At 47.0% G+C, this 21,191-nt stretch overlaps 1 protein-coding gene across 1 annotated transcript; it reads left to right on the top strand.

Annotated features, from left to right (window-relative positions):
• Positions 1-395: 395 nt before the first annotated feature.
• Positions 396-16,579, top strand: alg14 (ALG14 UDP-N-acetylglucosaminyltransferase subunit). Its single transcript, XM_056299655.1, has 4 exons — positions 396-550; positions 2,539-2,690; positions 3,576-3,698; positions 14,687-16,579. The coding sequence occupies exons 1-4, from the start codon at positions 406-408 to the stop codon at positions 14,915-14,917; spliced, it is 651 nt and encodes a 216-aa protein (XP_056155630.1). The 5' UTR covers positions 396-405; the 3' UTR covers positions 14,918-16,579.
• The last annotated feature ends 4,612 nt before the right edge of the window (positions 16,580-21,191 follow it).

Genomic DNA, 21,191 nt, shown 5'->3' with positions numbered 1-21,191 from the left:
GACTGTGTGGCAGGTTCTATTACTAGCTTCTATTACCCTTTCCCATATCTTCATGCTGTGGCTGATCAGCTTTACACCTCTGTAGTTGCTACAGTTCTGCACATTTGCAACCGCCAATAAACCTTAAAAAAATGAAGAAGACGAAGAAGAGGACACACACACTCACGCTCACACGCTCTCTCTATCTCTCTCTCTCTCTCTCTCTCTCTCTCTCTCTCTCTCTCTCTCTCTCTCTCTCTCTCTCTCTCTCTCTCTCTCTCTCTCTCTCTCTCTCTCTCTCTCTCTCGCTCTCTCGCTCGCTCGCTCTCTCCAAGTCCAGGAGGTGGCGGTAATGTGCCGCCGAATCTGTTTGCTAGCCGTCACAAAACAAGCTTTCTGTCCTGTGGAGCTACCGTAACCACAGACATGTCTCCACTGACAGGGATCTTGTTTGGCATTATACTCGCTGTCTTTTTGATTATTCTGCGGTTGGTCATTGTTGTAAAAAGTGACTCAACGTTCAGACCCGGAGCGAAAGGTCCCGTGTGTTCGCTTGTCGTCGCTGGATCGGGTAACAATACTATTTACTACTCCATACCTGTCCTGCCAGCTAGCATTCAGGCTAGCCCTGCTAGCACTGTGGCACTTTGCGCATATGACTATGACAATCCGTATCACAGTTTGAGATTACCTCTGTTATAACGGGTATTGAAATGATTTGTAATAGTACTTACCTCCTGTGTACATGAGGACAGAAAGCAACAAAATGGGTATGTTTGTGATCACAGGTGTGTGTACACCTGTAAATCAATACAAGCTGTAGCTCTTGCAGTGCCTAAGTGTATGTGCCATGCCTTCTTTGTTTTATGTCGCGTTCCCGCGGTGCCACTGATATATAGCAAATATGATCTTTTTTCCCTTTCATTTTTAGATTATAAATTCTCCGTTCCTTGATAATATGGTTACAAACAAAGTGGTGTACCGAAAATAGGCGAATTACAACCGGGAACACTTGTGCTTTCGGCATGACGCTTTGATCGTAAAACCACGTTGATGATCGAAAAATGGTGCAAAAACGCAACTAATCTGTATGTTGCCGTCTTTCTTTTCCTGGCGTTAGATGGAATTATAATAGCCAAATTCCGCTTTAAGTGAACGCATGCGCGTTCCCGTGATACCATGGATTAGATGGGGTGCATGTTATTGTGGATATGCAAAATTCGGCAACACACGCCGCCAAACTCAGCGCCTTCTCTTACGTCATCTCTCCAGACAGCAGACAGATCTGGATGGCCACATCTCGGTGAACCCTAAGCCACCATCCTTTTTATCTGACCAGGTTCATCTTGTCATGTAAGATTGCGTAACTTAGCGGAGAGTTTTCACAGTTTCGCCCCACGAGAACCCCTCAGTCAGTTGCGTCAGTCGCATTTTGAGCAGCAAAACACTGTGCCTAGTTAAAATCATCAGTGAAGATATCAACAACCGTGTCTTTTCAGAGCAGCGCTCTCAGTAGTTCTTGCCGATGTACAAATCTCAGTAATTCAGTCATAGATATCAGCATTTCCTTTGTCACATGTAAAAGTACTTCTTACACAATTCCATTCATCTATCATGATGAAGGGGTTTTGATATGTGAAATTGTAATTTAGAATAGTTAGTTCCACATTTTAATAGTAATGTAAAAGATTTACTCTGGAAACGGGATAATTTGTGATGAAATCGGATGATATCAATGAAAACCGTATTGTTGCATATTATTCAGTTTAATCTACTGCTACTACTTTTGACTGCTCCCGTTAGGGGTCGACAGAGCGGATCATCCGTTTCCATCTCTTCCTGTCCTCTGCATCTTCCTCTGTCACACCAGCCACCTGCATGTCCTCCCTCACCACATTCATAAAACTCCTCTTTGTTTGGCCTTCCTCTTCCCTGGCAGCTCCATATTCAGCATCCTTCCCCCAATGCACCCAGCATCTCTCCTCCACACATGTCCAAGCCATCTCAATCTTGCCTCTCTTGCTTTGTCTCCAAACCGTCCAACCTGAGCGGTCCCTCTAACGTACTCGTTCCTAATCCTGTCCTTCTTTGTCACTCCCAATGAAAATCTTAGCATCTTCAACTCTGCCACCTCCAGCTCCGCCTCCTGTCTTTTCATCAGGGCCACTGTCTCCAAACCATATAACATAGCTGGTCTCACAACCATCTTGTAAACCTTCCCTTTAACTCTTACTGGTACCCTTCTGTCACAAATCACTCCTGACACTCTTTTCCACCCACTCCACCCTGCCTGCACTCTCTTCTTCACCTCTCTTCTGCACTCCCCATTACTTTGGACAGTTGACCCCAAGTATCTTATTTAATTTAATCAAAGATGCGAAAAGGACATGAGATCATAGTGGGATTTCTATTCTGAATGCCTTGTTGGGATTGATGAGAACCAGACTTGTGATCAGACACACACATTGCTACATTTGACTTCACCATTGATGTGTGTTTCATTTCAGCTGACTCGGAAGGCTTGCTTTGTGGGGTTTTTTTGTTGTTTTTTTTTTTAAGGAGGTCACACCACAGAGATACTTCGTCTAGTGGACAGCCTGTCTCCGTCCTACAGCCCTCGACACTATGTCATCGCGAACACCGACAAGATGAGCGAGGAGAAAATCCGCACCTTCGAAAGCACAAAAGCACACGCAGACCCCGAGTCGAAGGTATCGGTCTTGCTCAGTAAATGTAGCACCATGTAGGTTTATTGATGGGCTAGTCAATAACCCAGCCCACAGATCACAGCCAGGATGGGTTAATTTGCAGTAACTGGATTTCCCCAAGGGGACTAATAAAGGAAACTTATTAAAAACCTAATAACCTAACCTCCACACAACACTACTGCACAACAATGAGCATCAGTGGACATCAAATGAATAGTTTCCTGCTTTTATCCCACATTTACCTCACTACTGAATATTTAGTTGGCCGACAAATACTGTACTTACACTACTGACACGGGATAGTCCCCAGATCTGTGTGATTAGCAGTTAATGTGTCTCACCACTGCAGTATTACTCACTTTTACCATTTTATTTTTTCCAGTTTGTAAACTTGTTAGATAATATCTCTTACACTCACGGGCTACTAATTGTTGTTTCTGTCGATGTTGTTTTCACACTGTATGGAGGAGACCTGATATTTCCTATATGGAGTTCACATCCCTGAACCAGTCTTAGATATGCTACTTTTCATGTTATATTATGTTGCATCCTGGGTGTTTAATGTAAGCAGATTCTTCTTATGTGCAAACTGACTTGGTTAACTGAACAGATTCAGATTCTAAATGCATAAAAGTCAATGTGTGCTGATATGGCCGTCTGTGAAGCAAACATAGCTTTCCCCAGCAGATGGCAGGTTTTTATTTTGTCTGGGTTAATAAATACTGTTAGTTTTCTGCTTCAACTTAAAGTCCAAGCGCATAATTTTTCCTTATTTGATGTCAGCTTGAATTTCTTTATCACACATTTTGCCTTTGAAAACTAGGCAGTCGGTGTTAACTAATTCTTTAATGTGCCATTTGTAACCCCCTGCCCCCCACCACCACCCAGTTTACCATCCATCGGATCCCGCGGAGCCGCGAAGTGTGCCAGTCTTGGAGGTCGTCCGTGGCGAGCACCCTGAACGCCCTGCTCTACTCTGTCCCCCTGGTCTTCAGACTTAAGCCAGACATGGTACGTTGGCCAGAGGGTGAACCCTGTGACCTCTGGCAGCCAGCTGCAGCACGTTCAGTTGCATCTTCACTGATATGGATTGATTAGATAAATCTTGGCTAAATCTCTCCATATTACAAGCATTTGGAACTGGCCGTTGAATCTCACATAGCTGGCGAACACACATGCAATAATACGAAAATAATGGTTGCATTATTTTGTGTAGTGGTGGGTATATTTAATGGGAAACAGCCAATGTGACCATACACATTGTTGTCGGTATTTGTGTGTACAGGGTTCAGTATTTTTGAATAATTTTTCATTTTGTATCCTATTAACTTGTTTGTTGAGCATGCGTATGCTATATTTGACCCTCAATACTTGCTTAATACTTGTTCACACACTTGCAAGCATGCACACTTGGGAGCTGCTGTGCACCACCCCAGCGCTTCACCGTGGCTCGGTGAGCAGTCCCACTGGAATTTGTAACTTGGGGTTTCAGCGACTTGCCAAAACGCCCTGGCTGTTGTTGGTGTTCAGATTTACTTAGCCAGTGTGGAGTTATTCATCCGCAGCCTGCTGGAATAACTACTGAACCATCAGCTTCTGTTCTATCTTCTACTAATCCCCCTTTTAGTGTCTCGCCGGTCTCCCGAGCCAGTGCAAGGTAGCCATCACAAAAGATCTAGAATGATGTGGTGCTCTTGATTTTCAGCCTGCCAAGATGTGCATGTCTGGCCTCACTTTGTGTTCGTACATACCAGGTCCCGGGTGCTATGCTCATTAAGTTCAATAAGTTGCTGCTGGCTCTCCAGGTGAGTTAAGGGACTGCTCCGAGTCAGCCTGCAAGTCCATATCAACATGTACACTCCCGCTCACCCATTTTGGAAGGTTACTACCTGTGTCCATTTCAGAGAGGCCAAACTTTTTTTTTTTTTTTTTTTTTGTGGATTTTTTCTCCCCAATTGCATTTGGCCAATTACCTCACTCTTCTGAGCCGTCCTGGTCGCTGCTCCACCCCCTCTGCTGATCCGGGGAGGGCTGCAGACTACCACATGTCTCTTCCGATACATGTGGAGTCGCCAATCGCGTCTTTTCACCTGACAGTGAGGAGTTTCACCAGGGGGACAGAGCGCATGGGAGGATCATGCATGGGAGGATTCCCCCCGCATGGGAGGATCATGCATGGGAGGATTCCCCCCAGTTCCCGCTCCCTCCCGAACAGGTGCCCCGACTGACCAGAGGAGGCGCTAGTACAGCGACCAGGACACATACCCACATCCAGCTTCCCACCCACAGACACAGCCAGTTGTGTCTGTAAGGATGCCGGACCAAGCTGAAGGTAACACGGGGATTCGAACCGGAGATCCCCATGTTGGTAGGCAACGGAATAGCCACCCGGACATCCAGGCCAAACGTTTCTCACATTAGGGCTACGAACTTGCATGCTTCGTTCAACAAAAGCTTAAAAGGGCTACAGGTGGTCCCAGAGCTTGACTGTTACACGGGTTTGTGGTTGTCCAGCCTGTTTGTAGTTTGAAACCTTTACCCCAATGATGCCGCTTTTCCCTGTCCGTGACATGCAGTCTTTGCTATGATATGTTTCTAATACAGTTTATAGCTATTAGATGGCTAAAAGCTGACACCAAATTATATCTATTTGTTGACTCTATTGTGAGTCACTTGGATGAAAGTATCCACACAATGTGAAAAGTTAAATGTGTCGGGCTGCCGCTGCTCGTCACCGAGTGGGTTTGCGTGAGTAGGGTCCTTCTGTGTCAGTGACAGTGGACTGCTAAATGATTACGACTGTGTCAACCATAAATCTGCTTTCTCGCCTAGTGTGAAAAGGTCTTCTGGACCCGGCGTGCAAAATGTCTTCCGCAGCTGGTAATATTAGCCCCCCCCCCCCCACTCATTATTCATCTTTATTTCTGTTTAAGTAAGAAATGCCACCGGTTTTGTCATGCCGGTGGTAGGCGAAGGGTGGATTTGCAGACAAAAGTGCAGGTTCTGCAGATGCAAACCGGCGTTTCTTGAAGTGTGCAACAGTCACACTGAGCTTTCATTACGGCGCATCATGCCGGTTACTACTTCACGACAACAGCGAAGAGAAAGTGTTCATGTGAATCCAGTTGCCGGGTACCTTGTCAGACTCGTAAAGTGTCATGACAATTTCCAGAGCCAGGCTCCCCCGGGACCCACCAGTTACCCCCACATTTTCCCCCGCAGTTTTCAATTAGTTTGTGTGTGCAAATACGCAGAATGAGATTCCTGCCCGGGGACCGCCGGGTAGGACGCAGTTGTGAAAGATGAAGTTAACAACACGTCGAGATCAGATGGCAGCAGGGAAGTCTGCTGAAATATTGGGCGGCGCACCGCAGTGAGGCCACCATATTTTCCATTTTGACTTCCCACAAAGAGAGAGAGAGAGAGAGCGAGAGCGAGACAATGAGTTTGGCCTCAGCGGGAGTGAACAGAAATCAGGCCCCCTGACTCCCTCCTCCTCTCTTTTCCTCTCCACTCCCACTGTCCTCCCCTTTCTGCTGTTGTTGTGCGAGGCCGGGGGCCGGAGAGAAGGCTCTTGTTCGCAGGATGTGGCAGGGCCTGACTGGTTCTCCCAGCCAAGAGAGACAGACAAACAGAGGATAGGGAGAGAGAAAGAGGGGGCGAGAGAGGAGCTGTAGCATCAGGTTTCCCCCCACTCCATCCTGTGGGAGAGTACTGCGGAGGAGGAGGAGGAGGAGGAGGGAAGGAGTGAAAGTGGGGCGTAGCAGGACCACTTGGACTGACTACAGACCAGCGGTAGCTTGGAAGAGGTGCAATAAACAGTATTAATGTAATATTGTTGGAATTATAATAGCACTGGGCTGCGGCATGTTGCCCCCGGGCTGTTTTTTGTGTGTGTGTGTGTGTGTGGGGAGGGAGGGAGGGGGGGGTTTAACCATTTGTCGACCCTCACTTCTTCTAGCAACCCTGCATTTCACTTTTCATTTCCCACTCTTTACAAGATTTTAGAATCATAGTCCCGAACTTGCCAAGAGAAAAATGTATGCCTTGAAAGTGGTAGTTTCCAGATGCCCCCCCGCCTTTATTATTGCCCGGTGGACTTTATCTCAGGCTATGTTTTTGGAGGCAAACACTGTCTACTTTTTCATTTGCAGATGGTGGTTTGGATTTTTTTTTTTCATAGGACGGCATAGGGGTGCAGAAGCTCTCTGTCTCCCCGCTCTTCGGCAACCCCCCCCCCGCCCACCTCCACCGCCTCCAGCGCTACTATAACCCCAGCCTGTTGACGTTTCAACTCCAAATTCCCATTTCGAACAGCGAGGAGCTGACTGTTTTATTGTTTTTTTAGAGCACCACCAGGGTGTTTTTCAGGGTAGCCTGTGCCGCTGGGCTGGGTTTGTGCAGGAAGAGATGGGGGTACAGGAGATGGGGGGGGGGGAAGACATTACTCCCCCCCCCAAATAGCTTGGGGCAGTGCAGAGAGATTGGAGGAATAGGGGGAAAGTGGAGGAGGGACTCAGGGAAGGGGTGGGGGTTGGATTAGGGGGGTTCTCAGGCGTGTGTTAGCCATAAAAGGGCATTTGTGAGATCACACACTTAGTCATTCACACGCAAGCATGCATCCTCCCACCCCTCCGCCGCTGCTACCTACCAGCCACCACCACCACCATTAACTCCAGATGTGTCAACGCAAAAGGTTTCCCGTGGGTCAGTCTCGTAGCCCAGTAACCTACTTATCTGGCCAGAGCAGAACTTCAGCTTTTCTTGGTCCTCTAGAGAAAGACCGAGGCTGTAGAGAGTCACAATTTTTTAACGTAGGCTTCATTAAAATGTGGCCGGCCATCATTTATGACCAGACGGATGAACGCTTCGCTGGTCACCTCAGTTTTGAGGAACATCACCTTGCTGAATCTTCTCATTCTTACAAAACTTGTCAGTGATTTTGATTTGCAATATATAGGGCCGGAAGCAAGTTTCTGACATCAATACAAGTTGAAATAAACGTCCAAATTATATGCCAACATTTCAAAGTAATGGGCGGGTTTTTTTGTCAGTCCTGTAAAATTTGGCCACAAAATTTGGCCACTTATACTCGCCTGTTTCCAGTCCCGTCACACAGGTCAAACAAATAACTGTTCAGAGATGGAGATACCTGTCGGCTGATCTGTGTACACAAAGCGGTCGGCCACATTGTGAGTCATTTGGCAAACATAGGTTTTACAGTAAAGGCCCGATCCCAGGCTTCAGATAGTCCTGTGCAAGTCTTGGTGTCTTCTGGGGCAAGGCCCGGCTGTGTTTTCAACTTCCCTCATAGGCTCCAGGAGGGCTCCACCATCTGTTTCACCTTAACTTTATTAAGCAATCAGGCAGCGGCACAATGGAGTGACCTGTTTACTCAGCGAGGGCCAGATTCTGATCATTAATATGATCTCCTTCCCCTCCTCATACTCGTCGCCCTCGTGGTTCATAGAGAACGACTGTGATCACGTAACAGGGTTTGAGTGTTTAAAAAAACATGTTAAAACTGGCGCTGGAGCAAGTAGGACGTTCCTCATCTGTGTTTGCTTGTGGATGTCAAAAGACCGTCAACTCAGCTCTCATTTGATCGATAGTCTTTTTTTTGGGGGGGGGGAGAACCCCCCCCTTTTCTCCCCAATTGTACCCGGCCAATTACCCAACTCTTCTGAGCCGTGCCGGTCGCTGCTCAACCCCCTCTGCCGATCCGGGGAGGGATGCAGACTACCACATGCCTCCTCCCATACATGTGGAGTCGCCAGCCGCTTCTTTTCACCTGACAGTGAGGAGTTTCACCAGGGGGACGTAGCACGTGGGAGGATCACGCTATCCCCCCCCCCCCGAACAGGCGCCCCGACCTACCAAAGGAGGCGCCAGTGCAGCGACCAAGACACATACCCACATCCAGCTTCCCACCCGCATGGCCAGTTGTGTCTAAAGGGACGCCCGGCCAAGCTGGAGGTAACACAGGGATTCGAACCGGCGATCCCCATGTTGGTAGGCAACGGAATAGACCACTACGCTACCCGGACACCTGATCGTTAGTCTTTTTGAGTTTTTCTGTAGGGAAAAATGGAAAACAGGCCCAGATAAATGACGTCGCTGAAGAAATGTCACTCGCGTCATCTCCCCCTCACACTGAGGGTAGTGGGAGGGGAGGGGGGGGGCTTTGTCTCTATCATGCCATCAGTTTCAACAAAGTCTCAACAGACACCTCTATTGTATCCAGAGCCATAGACCAGTCTCAGCTTTCAGAATCTGTCACGTTTAACAAGATGTTTGTGTCAGGAGGGGGGGGGGCAGCTGTGCTAACCACCGGTTCTTCAGCAGAAGTGCCCACCTCACGCATGTAAGTATGCTTGCTGAATGATCCGACAAATAAAACGAGTTGAACCTGGGTCAGCTCCTCGTAAAACGCTCTCTCGGCGAATTCATATTCCTGTGGAACCTGAAGAAACGCTGAATGTACCCTGAGAGTTCACCTTCATACAGAACAGTAGTGCAGGTGCACCGTCAAACGGACCGCAGCAAAATGAAAACCAACCATAGAAGATCACACAAAGTTGAATCAGTTCATCTGGACAAGTTTATTGAAACGTTTCATCATCATCTAAGTGACCTCTTCAGTCTCAACTGACTGCAGATGGCCCACCCTTATAAACAATACAGTATCATAACGACCCAAACCAACGACCAGTTTCATATGCAAATTACTGTGACCATTAACGAGAGTTGCAACGGCCATGTGTACTATTCACAGAGGATTGGGGAATAGTTGCAATCACAGCATTGTAAGATGGCGACAGATGTTATCTTAGCAGCCCCCCCCCCCGGTTCAGGGGTGGCCGTTCCCTCTTCACATAGATGGTTTCTTTGACTCCCTGTTCAAACTAGCATTCCTCCCTATCAAGGATGTTTACATCCTCATCCTTGAAAGAGTGGCCACTGGCCTATAGATGGTATAGACTGTAGACAGTGTAGACTGGGGAGTCCTGGTCTGATGTTTTAGCTCTCCTGTGTTGTGCCATCCTCTTGGCCAGTGTCTGTTTAGTTTCCCCAATGTACAAGTCATGGCAATCCTCCTGGTACTTAACAGCATACACTATATTGCTCTGTTTGTGCCGGGGGACCTGATCCTTGGGGTGGACCAGCTTCTTGTGCAGTGTGTTTTGGAGTTTGAAAGCAACTAAGACGCGGTGTTTGGAAAATATGCATCTCAACTGTTCCAACACTCCCGCCACGTACAGAATCGCCACTGGTTTACTCTTAGGCAGCTGTTGTCCTTCTCCTCTTAGATCGGCTGGTGCACTGTTTGGACGTTTTCCTGGCTTTGACAAATGCCCAGTTAGGATAACCACACTTAACCAGGGCCTGTTTAATATGGGATTTCTCCCCTTCCCCAGCCGCTGTGTCGGTGGGGACATTGTCAGCTCAGTGGTACAGCATCCTGATGACTCCTAGTTTGTGCTCCAGTGGATGATGAGAGTTGTCAGAACTTGGTCCGCCCAAGGATCAGGTCCGCCAGTATAAATGGAGCAATATAGTGTATGGGAGGACTGCCGTGACTTGACTTGTACATCGGGGAAACCAAACAGACGTTGGCCAAGAGGATGGTGTTGTGCTGTTAAAGGATGGGGATACCTGCAGTCGGTTCAAATGGAAGAGGTCACCTAGATGAGTGAGGAACTGTTTCCCTCGGACGTTGTGTTCAGATGAACTGATTCAACTCTCTGTGATTTCCTCACCTGGATTATTGAGCATGCATCAAGACAACTTTAAGAGTCCATTTGTATAAGAAGGTGCCAAAACAAGCAACCCACCCACCCGCCTGCCCACACTAAGTGTCTGCGTTGAGTTTCCTTCTTAACTGTTCCCGTCTCAGGTGCCTTTGTCGAAAGTGGCTCTGAGTCCAAACTGTTTTCCTGCAGCGCTGACGTCCCCCTGCCTGAGCTGATCTCTTTAACACCTGCCGTTCAGCCGGCTGAGTGATGGTGATTCAGCTTGTAGGTGGCTGCTGTGTGTGTGTGTGTTGGGGGTGGGGGTGGGGGCTGCTTGCTGATAGATTCACATTCACCCAGGCTGCTCGTCCTGGTCGGTTGATTCGTTTCACTGGTTTGAGTTTAGCCATTGTGGACGTTGAGGGTGGACGTCATCGTCTGATCTCCCTCCACTGATGTTTCAGTGTGCCGAGGCGGACTTGGGGATTGTCAAAGCCGCAGCCTTGGCACCGCCGTGGTTCCTGTTATTTTGGTGGAGTGCTGGCTGATGAATCCTCAAAACACATGGCAATCATCTTCCCAGAAAGCATCATTCCTTACTTGGTTTCCACTCCTGATAAAATAGAGAGCCTGGACTGTGTTTGTGTGTGTGTATGTGTGTGTGTGTTGTGTTCATTAATGAGTTTTTCCAATGCCGTCTCTAACCTCATATATATATATATATATATATATATATATATATATATATATACACACACACACACACACACACATGGAGGGCTTTGGTGATCTGGATGTCGTCGCGGCTCTCCAGGGCACGCTCACATACACATGGTGGAAAACTGCAGGGGGATAGGCGGTGGTCTGTCAGCGTATGCTAGAATACGTTACCATGGAGGGAGTGCCAGGAGAGGCACGCCAGGAATGTTCTAGCCAAGTTTATGAATGCAGAGACGCTAAAGATCGGCTTTACACAAAACGCCGCTTTTTACAGGACACGGGGGGAAAAAAGCGCTCTTCAGCTTGTACACTTGTTTTGTACTGACGAGAGACGACAAACTAAACTGCCGACCAGTATGTCAGGTTGCATGTTTTATAGACAAGGTGCAATAATGAACTTGTGTGGCAAAGTTGGATTTGTCCCCACCCATCACAAACCACTAAAACGTGGGTTTCATTACATTACATTACATTACATTACGTTACGTTACATTTCAGTCATGTAGCTGATGCTTTCATCCAAAACGACTTACAATAAGTGCATTTAATGTAGGAAATCAGGAGAAAACAGCAGTCGGCTATACCAGAGCAGCAGCCAGTTTTATATTGGCACTGTGCTTGGTAACATGGGCAATTTTATTTTTAAAAAATGGTTATCAGCTATCTGCAAACTACTACTCAACTTCTTATTTCATTGATCTGTGAAGAAGCTGAAAAAAATCGTGAATATGATATATAAAATCTATTATGTATTATATATATTATTGTTATATATATTATATATATGGATAAAATATACATATATTGAATATTATATTTAATAGATATAATATATATCATATATATCAAATATCATATATATAATTGTTATATATATATCAAATATCATATATATATATATATATATATACATATATATATATATATCTATCTGATACCTGTTGACCAGCTTGTATGTCACTGAGCATATAAAGAATGTTACCTACCCACTATTATAAAGTAAATATAAAAGTAGTTTGTGTGTTTCATGTCTGCTTTGTTTGAAACACTCTCATATTGAAGCTGACAAACAGTTCTCTCTGGCTCCTCTGCACATAACATGCAACGGTAGGGGGACAGAAAAGACCACACAACAATGTTCAGGAGCTGAACACAAAAACCCTGCCAAGTGCACTGAATGCAGCCCAGCCTGTGAGGCCATCCAGGACATGGCACCGTCCTAACAATGACATAACACCATGCCATCCGGAGACAAGAGAGAGCCATCCATCCATCTATCCATGGATCCATTATCCAAGCTGCTTGTCCCAATTGGGGTCGAGGGGATGCTGGAGCCTATCCCAGCAGTCATTGGGCAGCAGGTGAGGAGACACCCTGGACAGGTCGCCAGGCCATCACAGGACCGACACACACACACTCACACCTAGGGACAATTTAGTACAGCCGATTCACCTTACCTACATGTCTTTGGACTGTTGGAGGAAACCGGAGCACCTGGAAGAAACCCATGCAGACACGGGGAGAACATGCAAACTCCACACAGAGGACGACCCGGGACAATCCCCAAGGTTGGACTACCCCGGGGTTCGAAACCAGGACCTTCTTGCTATGAGGCAACTGCGCTAACACTGCACCACCATGCCATAAGAGAGATCCAACAATAAAAAAAGAAGTCACTGTACAGCTAAGCAGTAATTATGTGTACCTGTGTGATTTATTCTGTGTTGAAAGCATACTTTGTGTGGGAAAAGTTTCAGCGCCTGCACGAAGAAGGATGGGTGCTGTGTCTTTCTGGTTAGAACCAGGCAGCAAACAGACGGCGTCCCATAAAAACCCTGTGGCTGCTGAAAGTGCAACCGTAGGGACAAAGAGGCACAGTTCTGCTGGTAGCTGACAACAGTGTCATCGCCAGGAACTGGACCGACAGTGATATGTGAAATATCAACAATTGATATGAGACAATTCATTTTGATGTGTGGCTGTTGCCTCCTGGTGCCATACTCATACCGCTTCTGAGGCCTAATCCTACTTTAGTAGGCGAACGATCAATTGGCTGAGCAAAATAAGGCTTCTTTTTTTGGGGGGGGGGTATTTTTCCCTCTTTTTCTCCCAATTGTACTTGGCCAATTACTCCACTCTTCCGAGCCGTCCCAGCCGCTGCTCCATCCCCCTGCCGACCCGGGGAGGGCTGCAGACTACCACATGCCTCCTCCAATACATGTGGAGTCACCAGCCACTTCTTTTCACCTGACAGTGAGGAGTTTCACCAGGGGGATGTAGCGTGTGGGAGCATCACGCTATTCCCCCCCCCCCTCGAACAGGTGCCCTGACTGACCGGGGGGGGGGGGGTTGGTACAGCGACCAGGACACATCCATATCCGGCTTCCCATCTGCAAACACGGCCAATTGTGTCTGCAGGGACGCTTGACCAAGCCGGAGGTAACGCGGGGATTCGAACCGGCGATCCCCATGTTGGTAGGCAACGGAATAGACCACCATGCTACCCGGACGCCCCTACTTTGTCAACTTTGCAGTTAATTGTATCTGAGGGGTGACTTTGACACAACCTGTTGGTTAACAGAACAGCAGACACCCGAGTGACATACAATGCCTTTTTGCCACCTTTTAACATTTAGCTGCCCACAGTTCACCACCAGTGTTAACCTTTTCACCCTTAACTGTGTCAAAAGTTTTGGACATAACTACATTTTAACACAATTTCAAAATATATTATTGTGGTTGGGGGAGCTCTGTGGTTTCTACCAATAATAACTACTACCACCAGCTTCTGCTGTTGTGCAAGGCTGTCTGCCTGCTCTTTTTTACTCTCCGTATTCCCGCAGTCACTCTGTTGGCTGTTGGATGATTGTTCTACATTTTAAGTGTCGACCTATTTATATTTCCTGACTCCGTACGAGAATTGTATAAGTGTCATGACTTTTCCATACGCTCTACGGAGCCTAATACCTTAATTTCCAGAGCAGCATGGAGAGGACATTACTGTGTGTGTGTCTGTCTGTGTGTGTGCGTGTGTGTCCAGACTGCTGCGTCTGTATGGCACGACTTTATGATGACTTCTCCAGACCCAGTGGACCCACAATTCCACAGCCGTTTTTGTCTGCTTTCCCGTAAATCCCCCACTCCCCTCACCTCCACTCCCTCGCACTCTTTCTGCCCAGAAGGCATTTGGAAATTCTAGGATCGCTCTCCTCTCCTTTTCTTTCCCTTCTGTTTCTTCCTCTACCCCCTTGGTCTGTGCCTTACCTCTTGTACCCTCGCTGTGAATCCCCTCTTAACGGTTCTTTCTTTTCCTGTGTCTGTCTCGCTGCCCTCCCTCCCTTTATCCTCAGACTGTCTATCCAGGCCCAGCAGAGTTCAGCACATTCCTTTTCTCTGAGAGCGATTGAGCCGAGGCCCAGCCTGCTGATCTTCTTCGCTTGTGAAAAGAAAAGCTTTGGGGTGTCTCGCTGTCTTGTATATGTGCTACGCACCCACCCCCGGCCCACCCATCCTCTCTGAATGTGTCTTTTCTGTGTGTTGTTTTAGGTGCTGTGCAACGGCCCAGGGACCTGCATCCCCATATGTGCCGCAGGACTCCTACTCGGAATTCTGGGATTGAAGAAAGTCCTGATTGTTTATGTTGAGAGCATATGTCGAGTAGAGACTCTGTCACTCTCTGGAAAGATCCTCTACCCGCTCTCCACCTACTTCTTTGTGCAGTGGGCAGCTCTGAGGGACAAATACCCCAAATCCATTTTCCTTGGAAGAATAGTTTGACCATGTATTTTTTCCCTTAATGGTACAACAGGGAACAGTGTTTGGAAGGGAACAACGTATTGAAATTACTTTGCAAAAAAAACAAAACTTGTTATTGTAGGGACTGTAAAGAAAGCAGCTTCTGCCATGCAAGAGCTGTTCAAAAACAGGAATCCAGAAAAACTTTCCGCATAAGAGAACCTTCTTCACCTGGCAAGAGTCTGTGTATGAAACCTACAGTTAAATAAATGTTCCTAGCATTAGATCAACTTGATTTTCCAGTTTTCCATAGAAACTTTGAAACAGTCACATGGCAAGGTAAAGAAGAAAACAAACCATGCTTGAATGTCAAGGCCTTCAAAACGCTGGTCACGTGTCACATGGACATGTGATAGTTGTCTCTTTTCGAGCAGGGTTGTAGTAATGACGGGCAACATAGCACAGTGTCGTCAGCAAATAGCAAGGTGCTAAAGAATTCCTGTCAGAATGTTTTATGTGCTCTTAATTATCACCCTTGCATTAGAGAAAAGGTAGTATTCCATGATGCTGGTGGTATGTTGTTTCTGTTGGTCTGGTAACATATATTTTGTTTGTAAAAGTCACCCGGGGGGGAGGGGGGTGCAGATTGGGTGTAAAATACAAAGCATTGTTACCCCTCTGTTTATGTTTCCTTTGTGATCCATGTCCTGTTCCTGGATGTGGCTCAGTAGGCAGGAAGAACATGGTCTAAATGGAGGGCAAACTGTTTAAAACTGCACCAATAAGAGAAGGAGGGGAAGAAAAGGGCAAAAGTTTGTGCTGTGGCCTGACATCTGGGGCTATTTATAAGACTGCTCTCTGAGGATCTGGGTAAGAAACCCACACACATGCTGCATCTGCCTCACAATTTTACAAAGGTGCTGTAAACTTTTGGAATACAGTGAGTGCCCCCCCTCCATTTCTCCCCAATTGTATCCGGCGTATTATCCCACTCTTACGAGCCATCTCAGTCGCTGCTCCACCACCTCTGCCGATCTGGGGAGGGCTGCAGACTACCACATGCCTTCTCCCGATACATGTGGAGTCGCCAGAAGCTTCTTTTCACCTGACAGTGAGGAGTTTCACCAGGGGGGCGTAGCCAGTTCCCCCTCCCCCCGAACAGGCGCCCCGACCGACCAGAGAAGGCGCTAGTACAGCGACCAGGACACATACCCACATCTGACTTCCCATCCACAGACACAGCCAATTGTGTCCGTAGGGACGCCCGACCAAGCCGGAGGTAACGCGGGGATTTGAACTGGTGATCCCTGTGTTGGTAGGCAATGGAATAGACCGCTATGCTACCCGGATGCCCTTGAATGCAGTGGCTTTAGGGTGTATTCACCCCCTCGTGCTTTTTCAAAGATTTTTCCCTGTTGCACCTTCAGATTTTAATGCATTGAGGGATTTTTTTTCTTCACTTGAGACAAATTAGAAGCAAAAATACTTTATTCAATAACTTTGTTTATTCAAAAATGAGCAGAGTAAAGAATTTCGGATGTACAAAAACGTATTCACCCCCATGGATTAAATACCTTGAAGACAGGCCAGTGACAGTAGTTGCCACCACCAGTCTCCTCAGGTATGTCTGTGTGAGCGTTGTACAATAAGACTGGAATTTTTGCCTATTTCATCATCACATACATTTGTTCCAACTGTGCCAAATTAAAATGCAATGTGTCAGCTGACATCAGTTTTCAGTTCATACCACAGACTTGGTGTGATTTAAGCCATTCCAGAATATTAACTTTCTGTTTTCAAGCCTTGGCGTGGTAGTTTTTTGTGTGTGCTTTTTGGGTCATTTCTCCTGTTGGAACGTGAATCTTCATCTTAAAAACAGCTCTGTTGCTGACTGAAACAGGTTCTACAAGGACCTACCTGTGTTTGACTCCATTCATCTTGATGGTGACAAGCTCCCCAGCAACCCCATAACACAATGCTGCCTCCATGTTGGACGGGAGGGATGGTGCGACCTGGGTTTGTGCCAAACACTGCTTTGCTTTCAGGTCACAGAGCTCAACTGTTTTTTGTTTTTGGATCCCCCCCCCCTTTTCTCCCCAATTGTACCTGGCCAATTACCCCACTCTTCCGAGCCATCCCGGTCGCTGCTCCACCCCCTCTGCCGATCCGGGGAGGGCTGCAGACTACCACATGCCTCCTCCGATACATGTGGAGTCGCCAGACGTTTGTTTTCACCCGACAGTGAGGAGTTTCACCAGGGGGACGTAGCGCGTGGGAAGATCACGCTATTCCTCCCAGTTCCCCCTCGAACAGGTGCCCTGACTGACCAGAGGGGGCGCTAGTACAGCGACCAGGACACATCCATATCCGGCTTCCCATCTGCAAACACGGCCAATTGTGTCTGCAGGGACGCTTGACCAAGCCGGAGGTAACGCGGGGATTCGAACCGGCGATCCCCATGTTGGTAGGCAACGGAATAGACCGCCACGCCACTCGGACGCCCCACACCTGGCTCAATTTAAGTTGTTAATGCAAAGGGAGTGAATACTTTTCAAGTTTAATTGTCAGGTTTTGGTTTTTGACACAGAGAGTGAGTTCTGCAGGAGTCCAAAAGAAATCTCTTGTGAACATATTTCTCTTAGCAGCGCAGCAAAACAAGACATGATCAGTGGGGATGATCAGTGGGGGTTGAACACCCTCTGAAGCCTCCGTGTAACTGAACGGTTAATTTTACAAATTTGGGCACACATGTTACTTTACATTTGATGAGCACGCCTTTGCTGTGTGGTAATGATCAACCCAACCGAAGCGTAGTCCGCGGGAATGGGACGCGAGTTCACAGAAAACATTTGTAGCGGGATGAACACAGCCCGATCCCGTAAAAAACCATAAATGATACCCTTCCTAAGAGCAGGGCTACATTTACCATGCAATGAACTGGTACCACAGCACAACCAGCGTGGACTCGGGCTGCAGGCGCACAACGATGGCCACCCAACCCCTCATCTGTGGCTGTTTGGCGAGGCCCTTCTGTTGATCTTGGCGATCTCCCATGATTTATTAAATTGATGGGAATGAGCTGAGGAGTACCGAAGCCCCACCATGGCAGTTTTCCAACAGGGAAGGTGAACTTAGTGAATATAGAAGACATCTACCATGTGGATGAGGTTGGAATCATGCCAAGGCCAGTGCTAGATGAGGCTCTGTGTCATTGTCTCAACAAGCAAAGGCTGGATTGCCCTCACTACAAAGGTTGTAGCTTATACATGACAAGATGGTCATGAATTGCACTGCATTTATATTGGAGAACGTATCACTGGTCAGCAGAACGGCTCAGTGGTTAGCACTGTGGCCTCACAGCAAGAGGGTCTGAGACCAGTCCATATGTGTGGAGTTTGGATGGTCCCTTGTTTGTATGTGTTTCCTCCAGGTACCCTGGTTGGGGTCCTCCCTATAGTCCCCGGGTCCTATAGTCCCCGGGTCCTATGTTCCCCGCTTTGTATGAGACCGGGGAATATCGGACCTTTTTGTATACAGAGGGCCCTATATTCCCAACTTTTCCCCAAAAGGGTCCTATGTTCCCCGTTTTGTATGTGCAGGGGAACATAGGACCTTTCTTTATAAAAAGGGTCCTATGTTCCCCTAGGGCACCCGGGGAACATAGGACCCTTTTTATAAAGAAAGGTCCTATGTTCCCCGGTCAGCAGGTTTGACGCTGTTTGGCGCAAAAAGTGCATTTTCAATGATGCATTATTTAGGGCAGATTATTAAGAAGACAATGAATCATACGATTTCTATTTTTATATCACAAAAACGAATTCACAAAGTCCAGGTTGGCTAAAGTATGTGGAAACTTTCGACACTAAACCAATTTCAACTTATTAGGCTATAGCCTATATTTGGGCGCATAACCCACCCCGGTAGTTCTCTGATATTTATGCGTGAAATGTGTCACTTATCGAGGAAAATGCGCCTCGCCGAGTAGGTGAGCTGGCTCGTCTGTGTCTGAATGTAATATAGTAAGCCTATGCTCCTTGAGCAACTGTACCCGGGCATAGCTCAGTCGGTAGAGCTCTCGCCTATGGATCGCAAGGTTGTAAGTTCGATCCCGGGTGCCGCCAACTCAGCGTATGAGTAGCACATTGTGCGAGAAGTGCTGGGAGCTGAGGATAGGTGTTGTGTTCCGTCCTCAGCAGTCCATCTCCCAGAGGTCTAGTGCATTGTACCAGGGATAGACTCCTGCGAAAGCTAGCTGATATCGACAATAGGCCAATTCCGACCCACTTCTTCTATGTTCGCTAGAAAGCCGTTGTTCCCATCATAACCACATCAGCTTATTGGGAAAAGCATCTGACAGATATTAGATAGAAACCATCTGCTCAGTAAGGCCCTTTAAGCATCATAATTGTAATGATAATAATAATAACATAATAATAATGACAATAATGATAATAATAATAGCCTAATAATAATAATAATAATGATGATGATGATGATGATAATAATAATAATAACAATTAAAATTGAAATATTTATAATTATAAAGTAGGCTAATATAGCATGGTAATAACAAAATAATAACAATATCTGCCTGGTCTCTTAAGATTCTAAGATGCTGTATGCTACAGAAATAACGGGACATAGGCCTAGGCTAATGAATACGCCTTTTTGACAAAATATGAATGAAAGGCTAATCAACAACGCTAAAGCTGAATCACAAAACACATATTGCTCGAAAAATAATTTATAAATAGCCAAATGCACACATGATTTCGAGTTTGGAAATATTTAAAACTTGTCGTGGATGTGTGGTCATCTGCACGCAAGTTTCCTGGCGTTCTAAACCACATGATCAAAATTCACCAATGTCTAAACCGCTCGCCAACTTGCAACAATTTGCAACAATCGGTTGTTATCGGTGATAACTCGTGGACTCACTGTCATGTGCTTACTAGCCTACAAGAAGACAAACAATGGCGATAGTTATGGATGGTGATCGAGGGGGCAAAGTGTTGGTACATGAGAACTTCAGATATCAGAAGCACCGCACAAATCAAGACACCATTAGATGGAGGTGCTGGAGGTGGAACTGTAGAGTGCCACTGATCACAAATAGATTTGAAGTGGAGGACGTGGATGCTAACATTATTGTGCACGATGTTGGGGAACACGTGCATCCCCCTGACGGAGAAATGGTGCACCGTGCAGAAGTTGCGAGGGAGCCAACAGTCCCAATCAGAAGGATCTATAATGCGCAAAGGGTCCTGCAGCATCGGCAACGTCAAATCCAACGTGGCGGCGACAGACCACCAACACAAGGATTCCAGTCTGTAAGGACTGTTATGGCCAGAGCACGCGCAGCAGTCACGCCCCCGATTCAAGCTACACTTGAGGATGTCGTCATCGAAGGTACATGGGCTGAAACATGGGACAGGGAACAGTTCCTCCTGCACCAAGACAACGAGTGGGCTATCGCTGTGTTTGCCACAGAGGGAAACATCAGGAAGCTGCGAGGCTGTGGAACCATATATATGGATGCAACGTTCAGAACGTGCCCCCGCCCCTTCAGCCAAGTTTTTACAGTACTTGGAAACATGCATGGCTTCGTTATCCCTCTTGTGCATGCGCTGATGGGCCAGCGCACAATTGGGCACTACCGGCAGGTGCTCAAATTGCATCAAACGGGAAACCAGGAGGATTACGCAGCACCACTGGGCACCTCAAAAGGTCATATGCGACTTTGAACAGGCGCTTATCAATGCGCTGGAAACAGAACTTCCAAGGGCACAAGTGAGTGGATGCTACTTCCATTTCAGTCAAGCCCTGTGGAAGAGGGTGCAAAGACTTGGACTGACTACTGCATTCCGGGATGACCTTCAGTTGGCAGCAGTCATCCGCAAGGTGATGGCACTCGGCCACCTACCACTGGACACAGTTCAAGGCAACTTCGCCCTGCTCGTTCACCACCCAGACACGAGGCGCGTCCAGCGGGACCATCCAGAGCTGCATGACTTCCTGCAGTATGTCGGGAACACATACGTCCACGATGGAGCCCTCTTCCCACATCCAATGTGGAACGTCTATGCACGCAACATGGAGCAAAGGACCAACAACCACGTTGAGTGTAAGTGACTAAGACTTATTTTCTGATTTATTGAATAATCAGCGAACAGACTTTATTTTTGATGTGTGGCCCATAACACGCTTAACATTTTCATGTGACACCACAGAAGCGTGCAGGCTATGATAACGTAGGCCTATTGTATGATTATGGTTGTGTAAATTAGGCTATACTGTTTTTAGTCGATTATTTGTA

The sequence above is a fragment of the Lampris incognitus genome, chromosome 19 (genome assembly GCF_029633865.1).
Source record: "Lampris incognitus isolate fLamInc1 chromosome 19, fLamInc1.hap2, whole genome shotgun sequence".
In the NCBI taxonomy this organism is placed as follows: Eukaryota; Metazoa; Chordata; class Actinopteri; order Lampriformes; family Lampridae; genus Lampris; species Lampris incognitus.
Note: the sequence above shows the minus strand (reverse complement) of the source record. Positions and strands in the feature narration are given on the sequence as shown.